This window comes from Saimiri boliviensis, chromosome X, assembly GCF_048565385.1.
Source record: "Saimiri boliviensis isolate mSaiBol1 chromosome X, mSaiBol1.pri, whole genome shotgun sequence".
Lineage (NCBI taxonomy): Eukaryota > Metazoa > Chordata > Mammalia > Primates > Cebidae > Saimiri > Saimiri boliviensis.
Genome location: NC_133470.1, coordinates 6,493,289 through 6,514,421, shown reverse-complemented (window position 1 = coordinate 6,514,421; position 21,133 = coordinate 6,493,289). Strand labels below are relative to the sequence as shown.

At 49.0% G+C, this 21,133-nt stretch overlaps 1 protein-coding gene across 3 annotated transcripts in view; it reads right to left on the bottom strand.

The window, feature by feature from the left end:
• Positions 1-1,045: 1,045 nt before the first annotated feature.
• Positions 1,046-21,133, bottom strand: part of TBL1X (transducin beta like 1 X-linked) — a 247,138-nt gene continuing 227,050 nt past the window's right edge. For all 3 annotated transcript variants that reach the window (XM_074391739.1, XM_010336237.3, XM_010336240.3), the window contains 6 exons: positions 15,861-15,982; positions 11,641-11,715; positions 11,193-11,320; positions 8,953-9,118; positions 5,762-5,863; positions 1,046-4,539 (listed from right to left, as the gene is read on the bottom strand). In XM_074391739.1, coding sequence (XP_074247840.1) covers positions 4,513-4,539; positions 5,762-5,863; positions 8,953-9,118; positions 11,193-11,320; positions 11,641-11,715; positions 15,861-15,982 — 620 coding nt within the window. In that variant the 3' untranslated portion in view covers positions 1,046-4,512. The remainder of the gene's footprint in view (positions 4,540-5,761; positions 5,864-8,952; positions 9,119-11,192; positions 11,321-11,640; positions 11,716-15,860; positions 15,983-21,133) is intronic.

The following is a 21,133-nucleotide window of genomic DNA, read 5'->3' as shown; positions in this document are numbered from 1 at the left end:
CCATGTATACATTTATCCTGGGAATTCTGCTGCATGCCTTGCTGTCTGCCACTGTTTCCACGCGGTTCTTCTGAGGTGTCCCAGGGTTCTGTAGTACCCCTCAGGTTGCCCCAAAACCACTACCTGGGAGCATACTTGCTCCACTTGGCATGGGTTAAAGAGAAAAATGAAAACGAGCAGGTGAACCCCAGACAACACTGGGAGGTTGGGATAGGTTTTTCTCTAACGGTGAAAACTACTCATGTACCATTCAGTCCTCAGTTGCCAATTCAAGACGAGCCTGGGATTTGGTCCCTGCAAAAGTCTGGATTATCAGGGAAAGCCACAGGCACGCTTGGGTCTTTCCCAGGGAATCACCGCACAAGCCTCTATGCCCCCAGCCATCGGCTTTGTCCTAGTGTGGGACAAGTAGGATTAGAGGGAAATGACCCCGTGACTTTGTCTGGGACTCATCTGCACAGTGAAACCTTAGAGTAAACCCATCTCTTCACCTCCCGGAATCCACAGCCTCCTTCGCAGAATGCGGATAGCAATATCCATTTACTAATTACATTATTTAACAGCCACCTATTAATTAAGGTGGCATAAATGAAGACATACACAGAGCAAAAGTTGATAAATGTTTGCCACATGTTGATTTGCCCTATGCGGACAACCATGTCCAAAGTCGCCCTATCCTGTTAGGTTCTGCAAATTCCTCCGGGCTAATTCGGGAACTCAAACTCCCGGTCAACCAAGCTGCTGATGAGAGAATATTCATTTGCTCTGACTTTTTCCAACAGCCAGCCTGCAATAAAAGAATGAAAAGGAAACACACTAAAAAGCATTCTTCCAGGACAGAACTACCTTTCAGAATAGCAAGCGGCTGCTGTGACCGCCCCGTTACTGCGTTCCGCCCCCCCGGCTCCCTATCTCACACAGCAATCCTGGACAGAGGCACTCAAGGTGCTTTCTTTTGGGGAAAATACAGAGCTCTGTCTTCAGTCATTCAGTCAATGTGGGCCCAAGAGTTCCAGAGCGAGAGAAAGCAAGCACATGCACCAAGTTCTCTAATATCAAAATAGAGCAATTTATTCAAGACACTGAATATGATCTGTTGATTCTCTCTTGAAACAAATGAGCTACAACACACAACGTGATTTTTTTTTTTCTTCAAAGAGCGTGAGGGTGAGTACAGGTGGCAGGGAGAATGAAACGGGGGTCAGTGTCATCTGAACAGAATCTGAAAAATGCCAATAGAGAACACGCCTGGCTGTACGTCTGACACAGACAATAAAAACTGCACAAGCCAGAATGCAAAACTTCAGTGAGTGGCGGAAAGAACATTTCTGCATTTGACAAGAAACATAAGCTTTTTTTTTTTTTTTTAAATGGCGGAACAAAAGGTTAAGAGAAAAGCAACAAGAACAAAGCAGACCCTTACATTTGACAAAGTGCACTTCACTTGGCTCCATGATCTATTTCTTAGAAAGACTAAAGAAAAGTCAAGTCCTACGGTGTTGCAAGGGGTCAGAGGGTTTCACCCTGTAACGTCCGGCCCTTTTGGTCCCCCTTGGGGTGGCATCCCTTTCTCAGGTGTGTGCTGGACCTGACTCTCGGTCACTTTGAACCCAAGCAAAGACTCCTGGAAGGTCTGTTGTGCTATGTCTGCTTTCAAGGTCAAGTTTGGTCACTAAGACTTAGGCATTCTTCACCACATTTTAAGAGCTGTAAACAACATTGAACAATAACATTCCACAGGCCATTTCTTGATTACAGGGATGACTTTACCAATACTCCAACAGCACAGTGGGTGAGTAGTGGTGTATAAACACTGGAGGCTCCAGAAACGGCTGTCCATGGCGTCGTCTTGCTGAGAACGGGGATGGACGTGAAGGGCACTAGCTGCATCTCCTGTGTGGTTCTGCTTGCGGCCGCAGGCTGGGGAAGCCAGGGATGGAGCCTGGGGTCCAAGGCCTCCCAGCCAGGCTTCTAGCTAACAATTCCGATGTGGTTCACATTCATGAAGACTAAAGCCCTCCCTCAGGAGAGACCCTGGCTACCGACATTCATGTGAAGATTGTCTAGTGAATTGCTTGTGACACATCCTACCATCCTCCTACAGTCGTTTCTGGTTTGTTAAGCACAAGCCATGTTCCGACGACAGGCTGGCCTTTGACAGCAGATGCTCTGTGGAGATGAGTGCCTTTTTATTTGGGTGGGGTAAAGATTGTGTCATCTGGACCCCAACAAGCTGTACCCTAAACTTAACGGAGTCCTTGGGACAAGAAATCATCACCTCATCTGGGGACACCGGCTATCTTCAAAGATGGGTGCAGCGACTCCACATCATTCTGGTCTTCTTTGCTAAGTGTTTTGGAAACACAGCCCGAATAAGATACTCATCTCGGAACCAGAGCACTTTTTGGTCTTCTGGGGCATGAATAATTCACATACCCAAGTAGAGGCCAGTCAGTGATCTGAGAATGATCACCGCGCCCTGGCTTTTGCAGGGGGTCCTGGCACATTGCAAGTTCCATAGGAAGCCCTGGCCCTTCCCTGACGGCTGGGTTTTGGCTCTGCAGATGGACGCCACCTTCACAGTCACACCGTCTTGCTGCTGGAGCACACACCAGATTGCACCCTAGCCACTGCTGGTGACACAGCAGCCCCCATGGGCTGGGCCAACTTCCTCAGCCCTTCTGCCCACAGGAAAAGCAATGGGAGAAGAGGCCCTTGTCTTCCGGCCTTTTCCCCCTTGCTAATTAAAAAAATAAGTCAGTGTCACGTTACAACAGCAAGCAGATGAAGGTCACCAGATTCACTGAAATGAAGCTCTTCTAGGAACACAAAGCCTTGTTTAATTTTTTTAAAAACAGCAAAAAGATTGATTATTTAGAAAAGATCTTTCTCCTAGTCTTCTGTGAGAGAAAGAAATTAGAAAGATGGCAGAAATTATTAGCAACGTTCTACCTCTACAATTCATGTTCAGGACTGAAAATCTTCCTTCTGCATTCATTTTTGTCAGCGTTAGACTAAGTGACATGCGAGAGCCCATGTCAGCTCTGCAAGTCTGCTCTTTGAGAAATGACCAGCAGTCGTTACACGGCTGTGGGAAAGATGTAGCCAATGGGCCGAATCCAGCTGAGCTGTCAGTTTCGACGGCTTCTGCAGTACCTTTTGGTTCTGCCGATGCTCCCCCGGGGCCAGAGGGCACGCGGTTCTTCAGTGCTTTCCTGTTGGTTGCCAAGGTGCATACACACCGAAAGATGCAAGGTTCTTCTTCCAACCGGCATGGCTGGGCCTCCCTCACTGGCTGCAGAGCAGTCTCACTGCTGACCCCTAAGACTGACCCTTGTCCACCCAGAGTTTTCCTGACCACCTTTCCTGAGGCTGAGGGGAAAGCCAGGGGCTCCCTCAGGCCCCACCTGTGGCTTCTTCAGTTCTTTTTAAAACATGAATCACAAAAGGCTCTCTACGTCTGATGGCCATTTTAAGATTTTAAAATTGTTTTAACATAAAAATATTATTTTTTTTTCAAAAATACTCCAGGCTCTTTCTCTTATAAGTCATTTTTTTTTTCTCCTGTAAAAAGTCCCCCTGCCCTGCCTTCTTACATAAAGCACTTATTATGTGCCAAAGTGCCCTTGAGTCCTAAGATCTGAAGCAAGTATGAAAAAGGTACAGAGGGAGGGAGGGAGAGCGAGCACACCAGCGAGAAAGCGAGCACGAGCGCGAGGGGAGGGCGGGGTGGGGGAGGGCGGAAGGGAGAAAGCTGTCTCCACGAGATTGCATCTTCCTGTCCACTCGGCTGCCTCTCTTGAGGGTGCACCGAAAAAGCAGAGCTCACCACATAAAGGGAAAGGCAGAGGGAGGGGGCGGGAGGCGACAGAGGGGAGAGACAACAAGCCCAAGACAGCTTCCGTCTCAGACAGAAGGACCCCAGAAGACAGAATTCCAGCCGATAGAAAAACCACCCAATCAACAAAGAATATTCTAGAAAATAGAAAGTGTTGGGATTACAAAGTTGCGTATTTCATCGGTACAAACTGGTCTTTGAACATCCTTTGCGAGAGCAACTGTAGTGTCCAAATTGTTAGGGAAAACAAAAAAAAATCCCAAGGAGGAGGGTTTTTTCCCCTTCCCTGTTTGGTTTATCACAGCATTTTGCTTTTATTTGGCACAGCTTTTTAAATTTCTTTCCATTCAGCCATCACAGAGCCTGTTCCGGGTGGAAACCAATTGCACGCCTCGAGCTGGTGACTTCCTGCTTCACGGGCTGAATGTCCTCAGTGGAAACCATTCTATCCCCGTTTGATATGATTTGCTTGCCTTTTTAAAACTTCTTGATAAAGATTACGAAAACATATAGACTCCTGCAGCCAGAGACGAGTTGGTTTCAGAGTACACTTTAACGCAAGTCAAGTTTGCACAGTTTTGGAGCTGACAGAATTGTGTGTGAACAGAGCTGCAACCCTACACATTTACGGCTGGTCATTAGAATTCTTTTCTTTTGTCGAGAGTATTTTGTGGTTACTTTCGCAGATCCAAAACACATACCTGGAAGGAAAGACAAAGGACCTGTCATCCTGAGGGCTACCACCAAGATGCCTTCAGAGCACGCCCAAGCCAGCCCTCCACTGATGTTTACCAGTCAAGTTTACTAAAACACTGTCATGAAGGAGCAGAGAAGTTTTCATAACAGACTGGCATCTGGACATCAGACCAAGCAAACCCAAGGAAACAGCACAGAGCAGAAAGGCCACGTTAAGGGCAATGCCAGGAATTAACAGAGTGGCAGAGACCATTGGCAGGGGTCCCAGAATGGACACCTGCAACTGTGGGGCAGATGATAACACAAGGCCAAGAACATGGCCTCTGACAACATTTCGGGACCACACTGACACTTGGCCAGTCAGCCAGAATGCCCCTTGCCCCAGAGGTCAGGGCAACCTCAAGTCCAGGGGAAAATAAGAAATCCAGATGCCCCGTGGGAGGAGAAGAGGGCCCAGGAGACCTGCAGGATGGCCACCAGGGGCCCGGGCTTCAGGGGTGACAACTGTGGCCGCCCTGTGCATGGCAGGAGGTTTAGCAGCATCCCTAAGCTCCACCCAGAAGACGCCAGTGGCATCCCCATCATACACCACATAATGACGTTTCCAGCAACAACGCACCACACAGACCGCAGTGGTCCCGTAAGATTCTAACTGTATTTCTGCTGAACTTTCTCTGTTTAGATAGGTCTAGATGCACAGATGCTTATCACTGTGTTCTAGCTGCTTACAGTACTCAGCGCAGTCACCTGCTGTCTAGGTTTGTAGCCTTGGAGCAATAGGCTCTACCATACAGTCTAGGTGTATAACAGGTATTATCTAGGCTTGTGTCAGTCATTCTACGATGTTCAGACAAAAATAAAAGCGCCTAATGATGCATTTCCCAAAACGTTCCCAACACTAAGCGACACATGACTGTAGCGACAACCTACAATGCCTCCAGATTTTGTCTAATGTCCTCAGAGGTGCAGAAATACCCTGGCTGAGAACCACCAATTTGACTGAGAAAGTGTTGACTAGAAGGACATTCTGGAAGGGACAAGGAGAAGGCCATTCCCAGATGTGGTATCAACTCAGATGGGATCCAGCCCAGAAGCTTCCTTTGGTACTGGGCAGGCCCTTCGGGACACGAACGCCATATATGCCCTGGAAGCTCACTCAAGCACCAGCTGCCCGACTTCACTCTCCCCCCACACCCCACTCCCCAGCAAACCAGAGGTGCTGCTTACAGAGCCGTCAGACGCGCTGGCGCCCACTTTGTCTCCTCGGGCGTTCCAGCACACCTCGAAGATGCCACCAGTGCCTCGGTAGCTGTAGACAAGATTTCCATTCTGCAAAGCAAAGCAGCCGTCACTTACAACGCAAGGGGCACCTGCAACAGATGCAGGTGTGGAATATGCGCCCCTCCTGCCCTGATGTTTGATCATGAACATTTTTGAGCATAGTGAAATTTAAGGGTTTTCAGGAAGCAGTCTGGGGGCTGTGGAGACGTGTCTCTAGGACTTCCCACCACAGGGAGTGAACCTGATTACTTATGTCCACGGAATCTGCCACCACGTTTGCGCGGATTCTTAGGCTGTGCCCAGCTGAGGACTGATGGAGGTGGGAGACCATGGCAGTCACTCATCTGGTAGGTAAGTGGCTCATGGAGTCTCTATCAGCACGGCTAGGACTCTCTACAGATGTGTGGGCCTCCCTGACTCTCCTACCCGTCTCGGCTCCTTCCCAGAGGTCAGACTGGCCTTCCGGTCTGAGTTTTCCCTTCCCCTCTACCTCCCTCCCTGTTTCCATCACAGCTCTTCCCCCAACAAATCTCTCGCCCATCTAATCCTGTTTTGGTGTCTGTTCCTTGGAGGACCTGAATGAATACAACATAATGAATACTCCCACCCCAGTAGCAATGAAATTGACTGTAATTCATGATCAAATGTATTAACATCAATGAAGTTAAAATGTACATATTTTTGGACATTTGAAATAACGAATGCATAATATACATGTAATGCAAAACACTACAGACCATTGGCTTCTGGCTTAAAACAGCATTAACTTGACAAATCTAAGAGGCGGGGGAAGCAGAGGGCTTTGAAAGAGCTGAATAAGGCCGGGCGAGGTGGCTCACCCTGTAATATCAGCACATTGGGAGGCCAAGGAGGGTGGACTGCTTGAGCCCAAGAGTTTGAGACCAGCCTGGGCAACATAGTGAGACTTCACCTCTACAAAAATTAATTGAACAAAATAAAAAAAGAGAAAGAGTCAAATAAACTTTCACTCATGATTCACTAATGGTGACAGGCAGGAGAAATCTGAAGACTGAGACCAGGAGGGCTGTCCCAAATCCTTTGCTCAACTGGGCTCCTTAAAGGGCAGTGTTCTATGAATTGAGAGAGATGCATGCCGGCAGTATTACAGATAAGTATTTTTACACTTACAGAAAGATTAAGTGTAATCTTTAAGATTTTTCTTAAGAAAAATCCTAAGAATTTCTTAACTGGGCACAGTGGCTCATGCCTGTAACCCCAGCACTTTGGGAGGTGGAGGCGAGTGGATCACCTGAGGTCAGGAGTTCGATACCAGCCTGGCTAAAATGGTGAAACCCAATTTCCACTAAAAATACAAAAATTAGCCAGGTGTGGTGGTGGACACCTGTAATCCCAGCTACTCCAGAGGCTGACGCAGGAGAGAATCACTTGAACCCAGCAGGTAGAGATTTCAGTGAGCCGAGATGGCGCCACTGCACTCCAGCCTGGGCAATGAGAGTAAACTCTGATTAAAAAAAAAAAAAAATCCTAAAAATTTCTCTGATTTATAAAAAAGGGTTGAAACAATTCATTGAGTTCTTGACAACGGTCTGTACCTAACTGATGATGTTCATGTCATTTTTTGATGATCGATGTTTTTAGAAATCCACTCATTACTATTTCTAGCAAGCATTTCATCAACAGAGACTCTTGCACACTAGTCCTGAGGTGTGTGCATCCCAGAGCGTTATCTAGGGCTGTGGGGCTGGGCTGGGCATCAGGTTGGCTCTATGCAGGGTCCACATTTCCTTCCCTGCCCTGAGAAGATGCACTTCAAGTGAGGTTCCTGGGAAGCCTGTGATCTCAGTGGACCCCTTGCCAGTGAACAGGGCTCATCGCCCGTGAGCCCACAAGGGGACATGAACTTCAGGATGCAAATCCCCCTGAATGTTAGCCAGGCCAAAAGGAACCAAGAAGGCAGTGCAGATGAAAGGGGGCGGGGCAAGGCCATGTTATCCCTCCGTCCTGAGGTTAAAGGGACCCCTTCATTATTTTCAACGACTCCGAGCGTATCAGCACTTCTCTCTTCCCTTAGAAGGGAATCCAGTGCTGACTGCCCTATGCAATCCTTTATGCTCTGCAGTGCTATTTCCCATCCATTTCTACTCTTTACGGGTGGAATTCTCCTATCCTCAGGTATGGCCCCAGACACCCACAGCAGGCACCTTTATTTAAATCCTATGTCCTTTCAGTCCCTGCTAAAAGGACACCCCAATATTGACATATCTTACGTCCTCAAACAGAAACTACTTTCATTTGAAAAATTAAGGCTGGGCGCAGTGGCTCACACCTGTAATCCCAGCACTTTTGGGAGGCCAAGGTGGGCAGATCACCTGAGATAAGGAGTTCAAGACCATCCTGGCCAACATGGTGAAAACCTGTTTCTATTAAAAAAACAAAAATTAGCTGGACATGATGGTGGGTGCCTGTAATGCCAGCTACTCTGTAGGCTGAGGCAGGACAAACCTGCCTCAAACCCGGGAGGTGGAGATTACAGTGAGCTGAGATCGTGCCACTGCACTCCAGCCTGGGCAACAGAGTGAGACGCTGTCTCAAAAACAAAACAAAAACAGAAAAGAAAAATGGAAGTGGCCTGACAGCTGTAAACACATGTTCCTTCCCACTCCCTGGTCTGCTCCGTGGCGAGCTGCAGGAGTTGCTGTGGGCAGAGGATGTGGAGCTGCCTCGACCCCATTAGCTGGTCTCCCAAACCCAGCCTCCAACCTCAGTATCTAGAGAGCAGCATTTCAGTGATAATGCTATGAAGAGGAAGAGGCAGGTGGAAGGTTTTGTGCCATGGACTCAGAAAAGTGAAGACAGTGGCTCCTTTAAGGAAGAACAGGTACCAAGGTGAGGGCTTGGGAATCAAATGGCCAAGATCCCTGAGGAGGGCAGACACGACAGCCTTCCTCACAAAGGGGAGCTGCCAGAGGTGTCTGGTGGGGGAAGAGCCCACAGCCCATGTGGGGTGCACGGCGGACGGCATCCACTGGGTCAGCCTGGGGAGCCTGGGCATGCTCACCTCCCTCTGGGACACTGCTCTGAGGCAGGGGCACTGGAATCGTGGCTGTTCATGCATCCCTTTCTAAAAGGATTTGGTGTAGAGATCAGGAGCTTACCTGAGTATTCCAGATATGGACACACTTGTCAAAGGATCCGCTGGCCAAGTACTTCCCATCAGGGCTGAAAGCTACGCTGTAGACAGGCTCCTGATGCTTTGTGAGCGTGTGGATGCAGACGCCTCGCTCCACGTCCCACAGTCTCACCGTAGAATCAAATGAAGCACTGGTAGTGGGAGAGAAAGCAAAATCACAAACACACGGCAGTTTCTAACGGTTCTCCATAATGTAGATCAGATCTCTAGGAACTGTTCTTCCCAGCCTTTATGTTTCAAAAGACAATCAACTGAGGAATTTTGTCTTCTAAAATGTAACTCACAAGTATTAAAAACAGAGCCATGGTCATTAAACAAAGAGAAAAAAGTTGTAATGTTATTATTAGGGAGACAATTGGGTATCTACACTTGTTTCTGCACTTTTGTTTCTGAGATGGGGTCTTACTGTGTTGCCCAGGCTGGAGTGCAGTGGCATGATCCTAACTCACTGCAGCCCTGAACTCCTGGGCTTGAGTGGTCCTCCCGCCTCAGCCTCAGCCGAGAAGCTGCAACCATAGGTCCACGCCCAGCTAATCTTTTTGTTTTTTTATTTTTTGTAGAGACGGGGTCTCACTATGTTGCCCAGGCTGGTCTTGAACCTCTGAGCTCAAGAGATCCTCCCACCTACCCCAAACTGTTGGGATTACAGGTGTAAGCCACTGTACCCGTCCATTTCTGAGTTTTCTATAGATAGAAATGGTAAACATTTTTGTAGAATATTTACCAAGTTTCCTAAAATGTCCCTACAATTTAAAACACGACATCTATTATTATCAACTAAATTAATGCAGATAGCCATATTTGGAAAAACAGCAAAGTAAGTGAATAAACATTTAAGAAACTTTTTATGCCAGGTACAATAAACCATGCCTCTAATCCTAGTGCTTTGGGAGGCTGAAGTGGGAAGATCACTTGAAGCCAGGAGTTCAAGACCAGCCTGGCTAACATAGGGAGACCCTGTCTCTAAAAGGAAAAAAAAAAATTAATCAAACAAGAATTAAAATACAATTATACCCATATATCCATTATTGAAAGCTGCAAATTTTAGTAATTTTCAAATTTAAAACAATAATATCTATCACAAAGCTATTGTCTGCCTTGCTTTCTTCAACAGGGATGGAGTTTCCCTCTTTTTGCCCAGGCTGGAGTGCAATGGTGCAATCTTGACTCAATGCAGCCTCCGCCTCCTGGGTTCAAGCAATTCTCCTGCTTTAGCCTCCTGAGTAGCTGGGATACAGGCGACCACCATCCCTGCCTAATTTTTGTATTTTCAGTAGACACGAGATTTTGCCACATTGGCCAGGCTGGTCTTGAACTCCCAACCTCAGGTGATCTGTTCGCCTCGGCCTCCCAAAGTGCTGGGATTACAGGCGTGAGCCACTGCGCCCAGTTGAGATGCCCCTTTTATACTTGCTGACTAAAAGGATAATTTATGCTCCTAATAGTACCATGTGATGCAAAGGCACCTTCTGAGTCATCACAAAACGACTGTAGTGTGTAGTACTATCTCGTAGTAATTTAAGTGGATTTTATGAAAATCACTTGAAATATGAGAATTAGGGTCTATGTGTTCTTTGATTTTTGGGCTCCATCTCGCAGTGGATGCAGGAATTCCATTCAGTCCTTTCTAAGACATGACCTTAATTCGAGCACTGTCATCAAGAGTCCGTGCTGCCTGGCTTGCTGTTCCTAATTGCGGCTCTGCAGTCATGCTGCTTTTTTAATTTCCTCCTCTCTCTCTTTTTTAAAGAGACACAGTGTTGCTCTGTTGCCCAGGCTGGAGTGCAGTGGTGTGATCATCACTCAGTGCAGCCTCAATCTCCTGAACTTAAGCAATCCGCTAGCCTCAGCCTCCCAAGTCGCTGGGACTACAGGAACATGTCATCACGCCTGGCTAACTTTTTGTAGAGATGGGGTTTCACCATTTTGCCCAGGCTGATCTTGAACACTTGGGCTCAAGCAATCCTCCTGCCTTGGCCTCCCAGAGTGCTGAGATTACAGGTGTAAGCCACCATGCCTGACCCAAAACCACCCTTACCTCAAAGGCAGGTGTTACTTGATAATTCTATCTTGACCCCTTCAAAGTGAGCTACCACTTCATTTCCTTTGAAGGGCTTTAACATGCCTGTGTGGACACGCTTTAGCAAAATTTCCTGTTGTCTTTGTGTAGCACAGAGCTGTACTGGCTGTGCTGCCTGCCCGTACCTTGCCAACATGATTTTGGAGTTTGGGTTGCTGGTGGCGGGCCCGCTGGGGCTCCACTTGATGGTGTAGATCTCTTTGCTGTGAGCCTGAAGATCGTGGACACACACCTCCTGCTTCATGCTCCAGATCTAGAGGACATACCAGCCACAACATGAGCAAACGCCATTCCTGCATTCGGGAACTATGTGGCATCATTCTTCCCGGGCACACACATGAGGCTGCTGGCCCATGGTGGGTGGGGGGTGCAAAGTGGTGAGAAAGGCTGTGGGGAGGCTGGGATTCTCAGCGAGACCCTGACGGAGAAATCAGAGTTCAGGGGATGACAGAGGAAGTGAGTGGGCGGGGTCAGCAATAAATAATCTTCACAGAAGAGTGACAGTGAGACTGGCGTCGAGCGCCTGGGGTTGTCTGGAATTAAACAGCCCACCCCTTGCAATGCCGACTCTACCTTCAATGTCATGTCATCCGAGCAGGATGCCAATAAAATTCCAGAAGGATCCCATTTGATGGCGTTGACCTCATTCTGAAAAAGAGACGAGACACGCTGAAAAAGACATCAGGGCCCGAGTAGATGAGGTCGCCTTCCAGCAGGGGGCAGCAGCGTGCCACCGTCACTGCAGAAGGTCTTCGGCTTAGGCCTGGCATCAAAGAGCACAGCACAAGCAGCCATCTAGTTTCCTCTTTTTCTCACTTTGCCTTTTTCATATATATAAAACCACAGCCATATACCACACATCACCAGCCACCCTCACCCATATTTCGTTAAGAAAAAAACATTCCCTGCTAGGAAGGAAGGTAAGTGAAGAATTCACATGCTACAAAATGCAGCAAATAAAACCAGTAAAACCAGTTACTTTTAAAACTGGACTTTGAAAATCATTTTCCTATGTGATTTGTTTTGTTTTGTTTTCTGAGACAGGGTCTCGCTCTGTTTCCCAGGCTGGAGTGCAATGGCAGAAATACAGGTCCTTGCAGCATGAACCTCTTGAACTCAAGCAATCCTCCTGCCTCAGCCTCCCAAGTAGCTGGGACCACAGGCAGGCACCACCATGCCCAACTACTTTTTGTTTGTTTGTACTTTTATAGAGACAGGGTTGCCCAAGCTGGCCTTGAACTCTTGGGCTCAAGTACTGGGATTACAGGCATGAGCCACCATGCCAGGCCTCCTATGCACTTTGGATGCAACAGCTCCTCCCCGTGTCTGCATTCATTACAAGGCATTTCTCTCCTGCAGATGAGTGGAGGCAGGCGGAGGGGTAAACATGAGAAGTGAAGCCTCAGCTATTTCGGAGTTATTCGGGGTAAGGGCTGATCCAGGTGGAAGATGGGCGACCAAAATGCACATACAGGCAGACCCACATGTGCGAGGAAAGGGTGAGGCAAGTGCTGAGCGGCACACACACACACACACACACACACACACACACACACACGGCACAGGCAAAATCCTGGTTGGGGGCTTATGATCGGCACAGCCAGGCAGCGAAAAGCACAGGGGGAGTGCTCTAACCCGGAGGCTCAGGGCACCTGGGGACCCCGACGCTAAACCCTGGAGGATAAAGGTGAATCAATGTGCCCAGGGGCCAAGGGAGAAGGGGACACACCTGGGACAGGTATGCATAAAAGCAGCACCTGCAGCAAAGGCTCAGCTGGGGAACAGCCTGCCCAGGAGAAATGGGGGGATAAGACATGCCAGCTCAGGGATCCCTTGGGGGTGACTATAGGACCCCATATGTCCAGTATAGTCCCACTATGTGACACCTGCTGTCCCGGCCTAATGGTTAACTAATTTCACACTGATAATGAATTTTCTAAATTTCACACTCCTAAGGGCTCTAAGTTGGATGACAAATTGTATGGTCATGCTGGTTTCTAAGGACACGGAGTTCTGACAGGTGTGAACTGGACAGTGACGAGGCCACATCTGTGTTCCATGAGGCACAGGTGGCCCGGGAGAGGGAGGAGGAAGAAGCTTGGCAGCCAAGGAGTAGGCTGCTGCAAGAGTCTGGGAGGGTGGAGGGGCTCGCCAGAGACGGGGCTGCGGATGTGAGTGCGCGCTTATGAGCGCGCGCAGGTGTCTATGAACGCACATGTTGGTGTGCAAGGCCAGCGAGGGTGGCTCTGACTGCAACTGTTCAGAGGAAAATCCACGAGCCCAGGAATGTGGAGCTGGTCACCGCAGGCTGTCCCTAGCCAAACCCACCCAAAGGAACAAATAACTTCCTGGGAGTGGACCCCTCGTTTTGCAATGCAAGGCCCAGTTCCTGGGCCATCTCCAGAGCCAGCTCATGGGTCTCCACTTAATCCCCTGAGCTGGAGCTTTGTTTAGGGCCATTGGCTGTATTAAGACCCACTTAAAGGGCCAAGGCCTGTGCTGGTGGCAAGGTCCTGGGCAGGACACCTGGGAACCACAGATAGTGTGGGCAGCTCTATTAAAAACCTGCGGATAGTCCAGGGTTAGAGGAGAAATAGGTTTAGATGAGAAGAACAGAGTCAGTGTGGACCCAAACAGATGTTACCAGGATGATAGGTGCCTGTGCTCTAAAAGTGCCTTCCTTTGGGACAGGGACCCCTCGGCCAGGGGTGGAAAGGGGTGGGCACTAGGGGAATGAGGACAAGGGAATTTACATTAGTTAAGTTAGTGGTATGATGGCAAATATCCAGGGACTGTGATCGTTCTCCCCTGCTTTAAAAGGGGACCCTCCCTGCTCTGTGGAAAGCTATTCTGGGTGCTGGTGAGAAATGGCAAGATTCCATGGACCCAGCGTTGGTGTGCTCTGCATTTTCTGGGAGAGGCAGACACGCAGGCCAGCAGCTACTGCCAGGCTGTGGCATTCACGTGGTCAGTGGGAGCTCAGGGGGTGCCATTAATCCTCCCCAGGGCATGCAGAGGACATATGAATGGGCCTGGAGGGTGGGGAGGATTCTGTGTCGGAAGGAGAGCTGCTGTGGGGTCTAAGGTGGGGAGCGTTTCAGGCACAGCTCAGCGCACGGCAAGGTGCTTGGCTGCATGTGTCTTTAGGAGGATAGAGGCACAGGGCGTTTTTGGACACCCAGGAAGTCGAGGGTAGGAAATGGGTTTACCAACAGATTGGAGATTGCAGAAGGTTAGAGACCGTAGGAATAGGCTAATCTGAGAGAGATTTGGTAAAAGACCCGGAAGTGCCTCAGAGGCCACGCTAAGGAATTTGCTAAGTCAGCTGTTGATGACACTGTTGGTCCCCGGGATATAATTTTTTTCCCCCCAGCTTCTGCTTGCCTTTAGAATTTTCTCTGCCATTGACTCTGGTGTTTGATGACCATATGCCTAGGTGGACAGTGTGGTTCCATTTGTATTTGTTCTGCTTGAAATTTGCTGAGCTTCTTGGATTGAATATTGATGTTTTCCACCAAATTTAGGAAAACTTGGCCGTTACTACCTCAAATGATTTTTCTGCTCCATTCTTTCTTCTCTCCCCATCAAGGGTATATAGGTTTAGGGTGCCTGATACTGTCCCATAAGCCATTTTGCATTTGTGCAATTTTTCAATCTTTTATCTGTTCTTCAAATTGGCCAATTTCTATGACCTCTGACCTTACTTCTGCAATCTCCCATCTGCTGGTAAACCCACTGATGTGGTTTAGATCTGTGTCCCCACCCAACTCTCAGGTGGAACTGGCATCCCCGATGCAGAGGTGGGGCCCGGCGGGAGGTGTCTGGATCTCGGGGGCAGATCCCTCATGGCTTGCTGCTGTCTTCATGAGTTCTTGTCCTTTGAAAGTGCGTGCCCCTCCCTCCCACCTCTGGACCCTGTTCTGGCCATGTGAGGTGCCTGCTCCTTCAACTCCTGCCGTGGCTAGAGGCTTCCTGAAGCCTCCTCAGAAGCAGTTGCTGCCATGCTTCCTGTACAGCCTGAGGAACTGCGGGCCAGTTAAACCTCCTGTCTTCTAAATTACCCACTCTCAGGTATTTCTTCAGAGCAATGAGAGAAATGAGAACTGCCTAACACACCCGCCTATTAAGACTTTCATTTCAGACATTGTATTTCTCAGTTCTCAAGCTCTTATTTTTTATTTTGTAAAGAGACAGGGTCTTGCTCTGTTGCCTAGGCTGGAGTGTGGTGGTGCTATCATAACTCACTGCAGCCTTCAGCTCCTGCGACGGGACTACAGGCGTGCATCATCCTACGCAGCTACTTTTTAAAATTTTTTGTAGAGAGAGAGTCTTGCTACGTTGCCCAGGCTGGCCTCAATCTCTTGGCCTCAAGCAATCCTCTGGCCTCAGCCTCCCAAAGTGCTGGGATTACAGGCATAAGTCAGCGCACTTAGCCTCCTTTTGTTTTTAATGACATAGTTTTTTCCGTTCACTGCGGATTCGCCCCATCTATTCATTTATTGTGAGTGTCGTTTCCTCTATGTCCTCTACATGTTTCTCATGCTACCTTAAAGGCTTTGCTGCCAAATCCACCATCTAGGTCACTTCTGGATGAACTGTTCTTGCTGCCCACCCCAAACTGGGTCAATCCAACTACCATGGTTACCATGGAGTAACCATGGCAGCTCAAATAGCCAAAGGCCGCAGAGGAGCTGGTCTGCCGCTGCAGTATCTTTTAACTCTAGGCACACAAGAACTGGCTCCCACATCACATTCTCACGAACTCGAGTCCAGTGACGAGAGCTCTCACTTACTGTGTGTCCTTGGAAGGTTTTGACTGGGCGTTCACAGCCGAGCCTGCACACATGGATACACATGTCTGTGCTACAGGAGGCAAAGGTCGTGTTGTTCTGCCAGTCCACATCAAGGGCAGGGGCTGCAGCAGGGAGGGAGGACACCTGCAGTTATTCACTGTGTGCACAGCTCCGTGGATTTACAACAACGAAGAGCACAGTCAGGAAGCCTTTTTAGTTTACTTATATATGTATTCTAGAGACAGAGCCTGCTCTGTTACCCAGGCTGGAATGTAGTGGTGTGATCATGGCTCACTGCAGTCCAGATTTCCTGGGCTCAAGGGATCCGCCCACCTCAGCCTCCTGAAGAGCTGAGACTACAGGCGCACACCACCAGGCCTGGCTAATTTAAATAAATTTTTGTAGAGACGAATTCTTGTTATATTGCCCAGGCTGGCTTCGAACTCCTGACTTCAAGCTATCCACCCGCCTCAGCCTCCCAAAGTGTTAGGGTTATAGGTGTGAGCCACTGTGCTCACCCAAGAAACCCCATTCAGTAACATGATAAAAAACATCTCAAGCGTGAACAGTCTCCTTCTTTCTAAGACCTTAAAGACCCTCTCCTGCCATGCTGGCAAGGATGACAAGACGTCCTGGGAGAGAGGCTCCGTGACACTTCCTGTACCCCATGCACGGCCTGCAGAATCTCCCGCTCCCACGGCACAGGGCATGGCACAGGGCAGATGAGAGAGCCTGCCTGCTCTGCACCTTGCTGCTCCCAGCGATGTCTCTGCTGTGAGCTAATTTGATTAGATTTCAGAAAGAGAGGAGAAAAAAGGAAGTATTTCATGTCCTATGTTCGAGATACCTCAATAGGAAAAAACCTCTCCGGTAACACATGAAGGCATCCCCCTGACTAGGGGATAATTAGAGTCAACAAGAACCCCTTTGAATCTACCAATATAGAAACTCATGTGATTTTTTTTTTTTTTTTTTTTTTTTTTCTTAGAGATGAAGTCTTGCTGTTACCCAGGCTGGAGTGCAGTGGCACCATCATAGCTCACGGCAGCGTCAAACTCCTCTGCTCAAGCAACCCTCCTGCCTCGGCCTCCCAAGTAGCTGGGACTACATGTTTGTGCCACAACTCCCAGTTAATTTTTTGAGACAGGATCTTGCTCTGTCACCCAAGCTGGAGTGCAGTTACACAGTCTTGGCTCACTGTACCCTCAATCTCATGGGCTCAGGTGATTGTGATTCTCCCACCTCGGCCTTCCTAGTAGCTGGGACTACAGGTGCATGCCACCACGCCTGGTTCATTTTTCAAAGATGTTTTTGGCAGAGATGGGGTCTTGTAGTTTTGCCCTGGCTGGTCTCAAACTCCTGGGCTCAAGTGATCCTCCCACCTTGGCCTCCCAAAGTTCTGGGATTACAGGAATGAGCCACCGCACTGAGCCATGTGTGTTTCTTAAAGGCAGTCAGCGCTGAACTGAGAAAAATCCAGCTTTCTCTGAACATGGTAACCATCGGTTGCCCCTGCCCTTCCTTGGTCTTTAAACAAGAGGCGCAACCCTCCATGTATTTATCCTCCTTAATCACAGGGACCCCATTCGCTCCATGCCCAGGCAGAAGGTGTGGCTGGGACAATGCGAGTGTCAGCAGTGGTCTTTTCCATAGCTGAGGCCATCTCTTGTGTTCCATCCCCAGCAGCGTGTTTCATGACAGCCCCACGATTCTTGACCCATTTTCTTGGTTCTTGTTTACAACATCGCCTGAGCCAAACGGCAAACTTTTGGTCCGGCCTCTGCATTTGGGCATGTGATTAATACACCTGGAAATGTGACAATCTGGCGAGCGGTCCAGGAGATTGCCACCAGCACCTCCATCTAAAGCAAGCTTGTTCAACCCACGGCCCATGGCCCAGGATAGCTTTGAATGTGGTCCAACACAAATTTGTAAACTGTCTTAAAACATTAAGAGATTTTTTTTGTGATTTTTTTTTCAGCTCATCAGCTATTGTTAGTGTTAGTGTATTAATTCTTCTTTCAATGTGGCCCAGGGAAGCCAAAAGACTCGACATTCCTGATCTAAAGAGAGGGCCCCTGCCCTCAGGGGATTAGCCCTACTGAGTCAGCTCCTGCAAGCCAGGATGCTTGGAGCCACCTGGGTGAATGGCCAGTAACAGGGCTGAGCTACGCTGGGGGGCTCTGTGTCCGCCTTCCCATGCATGGGCCAGTATGGGTCAATAGCCCTCATTCTTCTGGACCCAGCCAGACATTTTCCTTTTGAAATACTTAGAGGTTTACAGGAAGCTGCAAAGGTAACACAGAGAGGTCCCGTGTCTCCTTCACCCAGGTTCCCCTAAGGGTTACATTTTGTGTAGCTGTAGCATTGTACTGAGACTGGAAAGTTGACACTGGTGCAATCTGCCTGTAGAGTGCTGTCATTTTATCACGTGGGTAGATGTGTATCGCTGCAATTGAGACCCAGAAGTGTTTCGTCGTCACTAAGATCTCTCTCAGGCTACTGCATCGGCACACACGTCTTCCTAAACTCCCGCACTGCTGATTCGTTCCAGGTTTCTAACATTTTATCATCATGAGAATGTTACAGAGCATGCAACCTTTTGAGACTGGCTTTTGTCACTCAGCAAAATGCCTCTGAGATCTCTCCCGGCTGTCGTGCATCAATAGCTTGTACCTTTCCTCAGCGAGTTCCTTTCCTTGGCGGAGTTTCACTCCATCATAAGGCTTTGAGCTAAGGCTTCCTGCCGACTGTGACCAAGGGCGCCCCCATGATGCGTTCCTGGGGAAAAGCTAGTGGGGCAAGGCAGTCACCCCATTAAACACTGAGCCTGCTACAGCCACAGAAAGGCGCTCTTCACAGCTCTTCCCAGCTGCGTTTCACCTGGAAGAGTGAGCTTCTTCTCTTCATCTTCAACAGTCTCTAATACACGGATTGACAGCAAAAAGAGAGCAAGTAACGCCTAGATATGTCTGACCTGCTGACGGGAATTGGGTCTACCTAATGGCCAGCCAGATTACAGATGAGAAGCTCATGCAATTCAGAACAATGAGGTTTGTGGTCTTCCTGGGTCAGCTGGGTAGAAAACCCTTCCATAGGCCCCTGGGGACACTTTGGGAAAGATTATTTTCTGCTGAAAGATTTTAAAGATGGAATTCTTAACACACAAGCGTTAGAGGAACCTTATTGATGTTTACCTCGCAGATTTTTCTCTGAAAAACAGAAGCCAGAGCTTTCTCTCTCCGACATCCTGCCTCACCCCCGCAAGTCTGCATGACTGGGATTCTAGGGCTGTGAACCTGACACGGCATCCTTCCTGCCTACAAAGGTAGGTTTCGGCATTTAAGCCAAACGTGACGGAACTCCATCGGGAACGGCATTCTCACTAGCCACCTGCTTTGATTTGCTGTCTAGAGCACAGAGTAGCAAGTGTCTGGCATAGAGATGACACACAGACCACAGGCTGTAGGTAGGGTTGCCAGGGGCCGGGGGAAAGATGAAACGGGTACAGGGCTTCCCTATGGGGCGAAGGACCCTTTCTGGAAGGCCTAGTGCACGTGCTGCTCGCATTGGGAGCCTTTTGTCTCTAATATGCTCAGCGCCTTCATCAACAGTGTTCAATTAAAGCAACACCAGTAACAAATTTCACTGGAATCCTTGAGAGATGTGCGTGGTGTGGGCCCCAAGCTGTGCAGGAGTGGCCACAGAGGAGATGCTCTCTCTCTCCAGGGCAGCAGAGCAGAAACAGTGTCCTCCCTGAGTCTCCCTCACTCTTTGAGCTGCCTGTATGAGGAGGAGTCCCCACTGAACTACGGCATGGAGTATAACAGACGTGGGTGCCTATGCATCTGACATAATTGTGCCTCGACACGACCTTCGGCTCCTGATCTTGTTTCCTGCAGGGCCATGTTCCCTGCTTGGAGCCCTCCCCAGGCACTGATGGGCTGTGCTGTTTTGGACAGTCGTTGGGGTTAGCCCTCCCACTCAGAACATCATTTAAACACCCCAAGCTGCCTGACAAGACACTCAGATCTCCTCCAGGACAATGCCCAGAGACAGCTGATAAGATCTTGTCAACTTTCACCCTACACATTTAGGGATTCCTTCAAGACAGATCAGGCATTTGCCATTAAGGGAAGTGGTACCTACCCACTTCTGCCCACTCTAAGCCAGTCTAAAGTCTTCCAATAGTCTATTAGGTCTGTGGGTGGCCATCTGTCTTTGTTTTAAGAGGCCACATCTAACAACAGGACTGAGTTACACAGAGGAGAAAGTTGGGAAAGAAAATGAAGAATCATTTTGGGAGACCAAGGTGGGTGAATCACCTGAGTTCAGGAGTTTCAGACCAGCCTGGCCAACATGTCGAAACCCCATCTCTACTAAAGATAAAAAAATTAGCTGGGCATGGTGGCGGGCGCCTGTAATCCCAGCTACTCGGGAGGCTGTGGCAGGAGAACTGCTTGAACATGGAAGGCAGAGGTTGCAGTGAGCCAAGATCGCACCACTGCACTCCAGCCTGGGTTACAGAGCGAGACTTCGTCTCAGGAAAACAAACAAAAAAAACAAGAATCAGGTGGGAATCTGGAAAACTAGAATCTCTAGACTCCAGACCCCTGGCTGTCGCATGTGGCCTGGCCTGGCTCCAGTGCACAAAGGGATGTGGTTATGTCCAGAGCAGTGGCCATGCAGGAAGGTGCTAACACCACAGGCCTGAGGCCACTCTCCCTACAGAGGCCTGCTTGCAAGGCCGGCCCTTGGCTAGCGCCTGAAAATTTAGATTTCCGGAGAGTTCCTGCCCTCCCCAACAAGACACTCCTCTGCCAGCACTTGTTTGTGCAAATCGTGTGTTTATTCTATGCACCTGCTTTCCCTCTGGGGGTCTGCAGTTTTGGCTTGTATTAGGCAGTGGGTGCCTACGTGGCCAACTCCCAATAAAAACTCTGGGCACTGAGGCTCTATGGAGCTTCCCTGGTACAAAACACTTCACAGGCATAGTTACAACTTATTTCTGGAAGAATTCAGCATGGCCTGTGAGAGTCCACTGGGAGAGGAGCCTTCAAAGCTCTGGATTTGGCTGTGTGCACCATTTCCCTTTGCTAAGGTTGCGCTAAATTCCTGTGCTGTTAGAAATCTTAGTTGTAGGTTTGCTGCGTCCTGGGAGTCCTCGCAGCCAACTGCCAATCCTGGGGGTGGTTTCGGGGAGCCCCCAAAATAGCATCCCTCTTAGAACAGCAAGAGAAAGGAGTCTGCACTGCTTCTGTGGCTGGCTCACT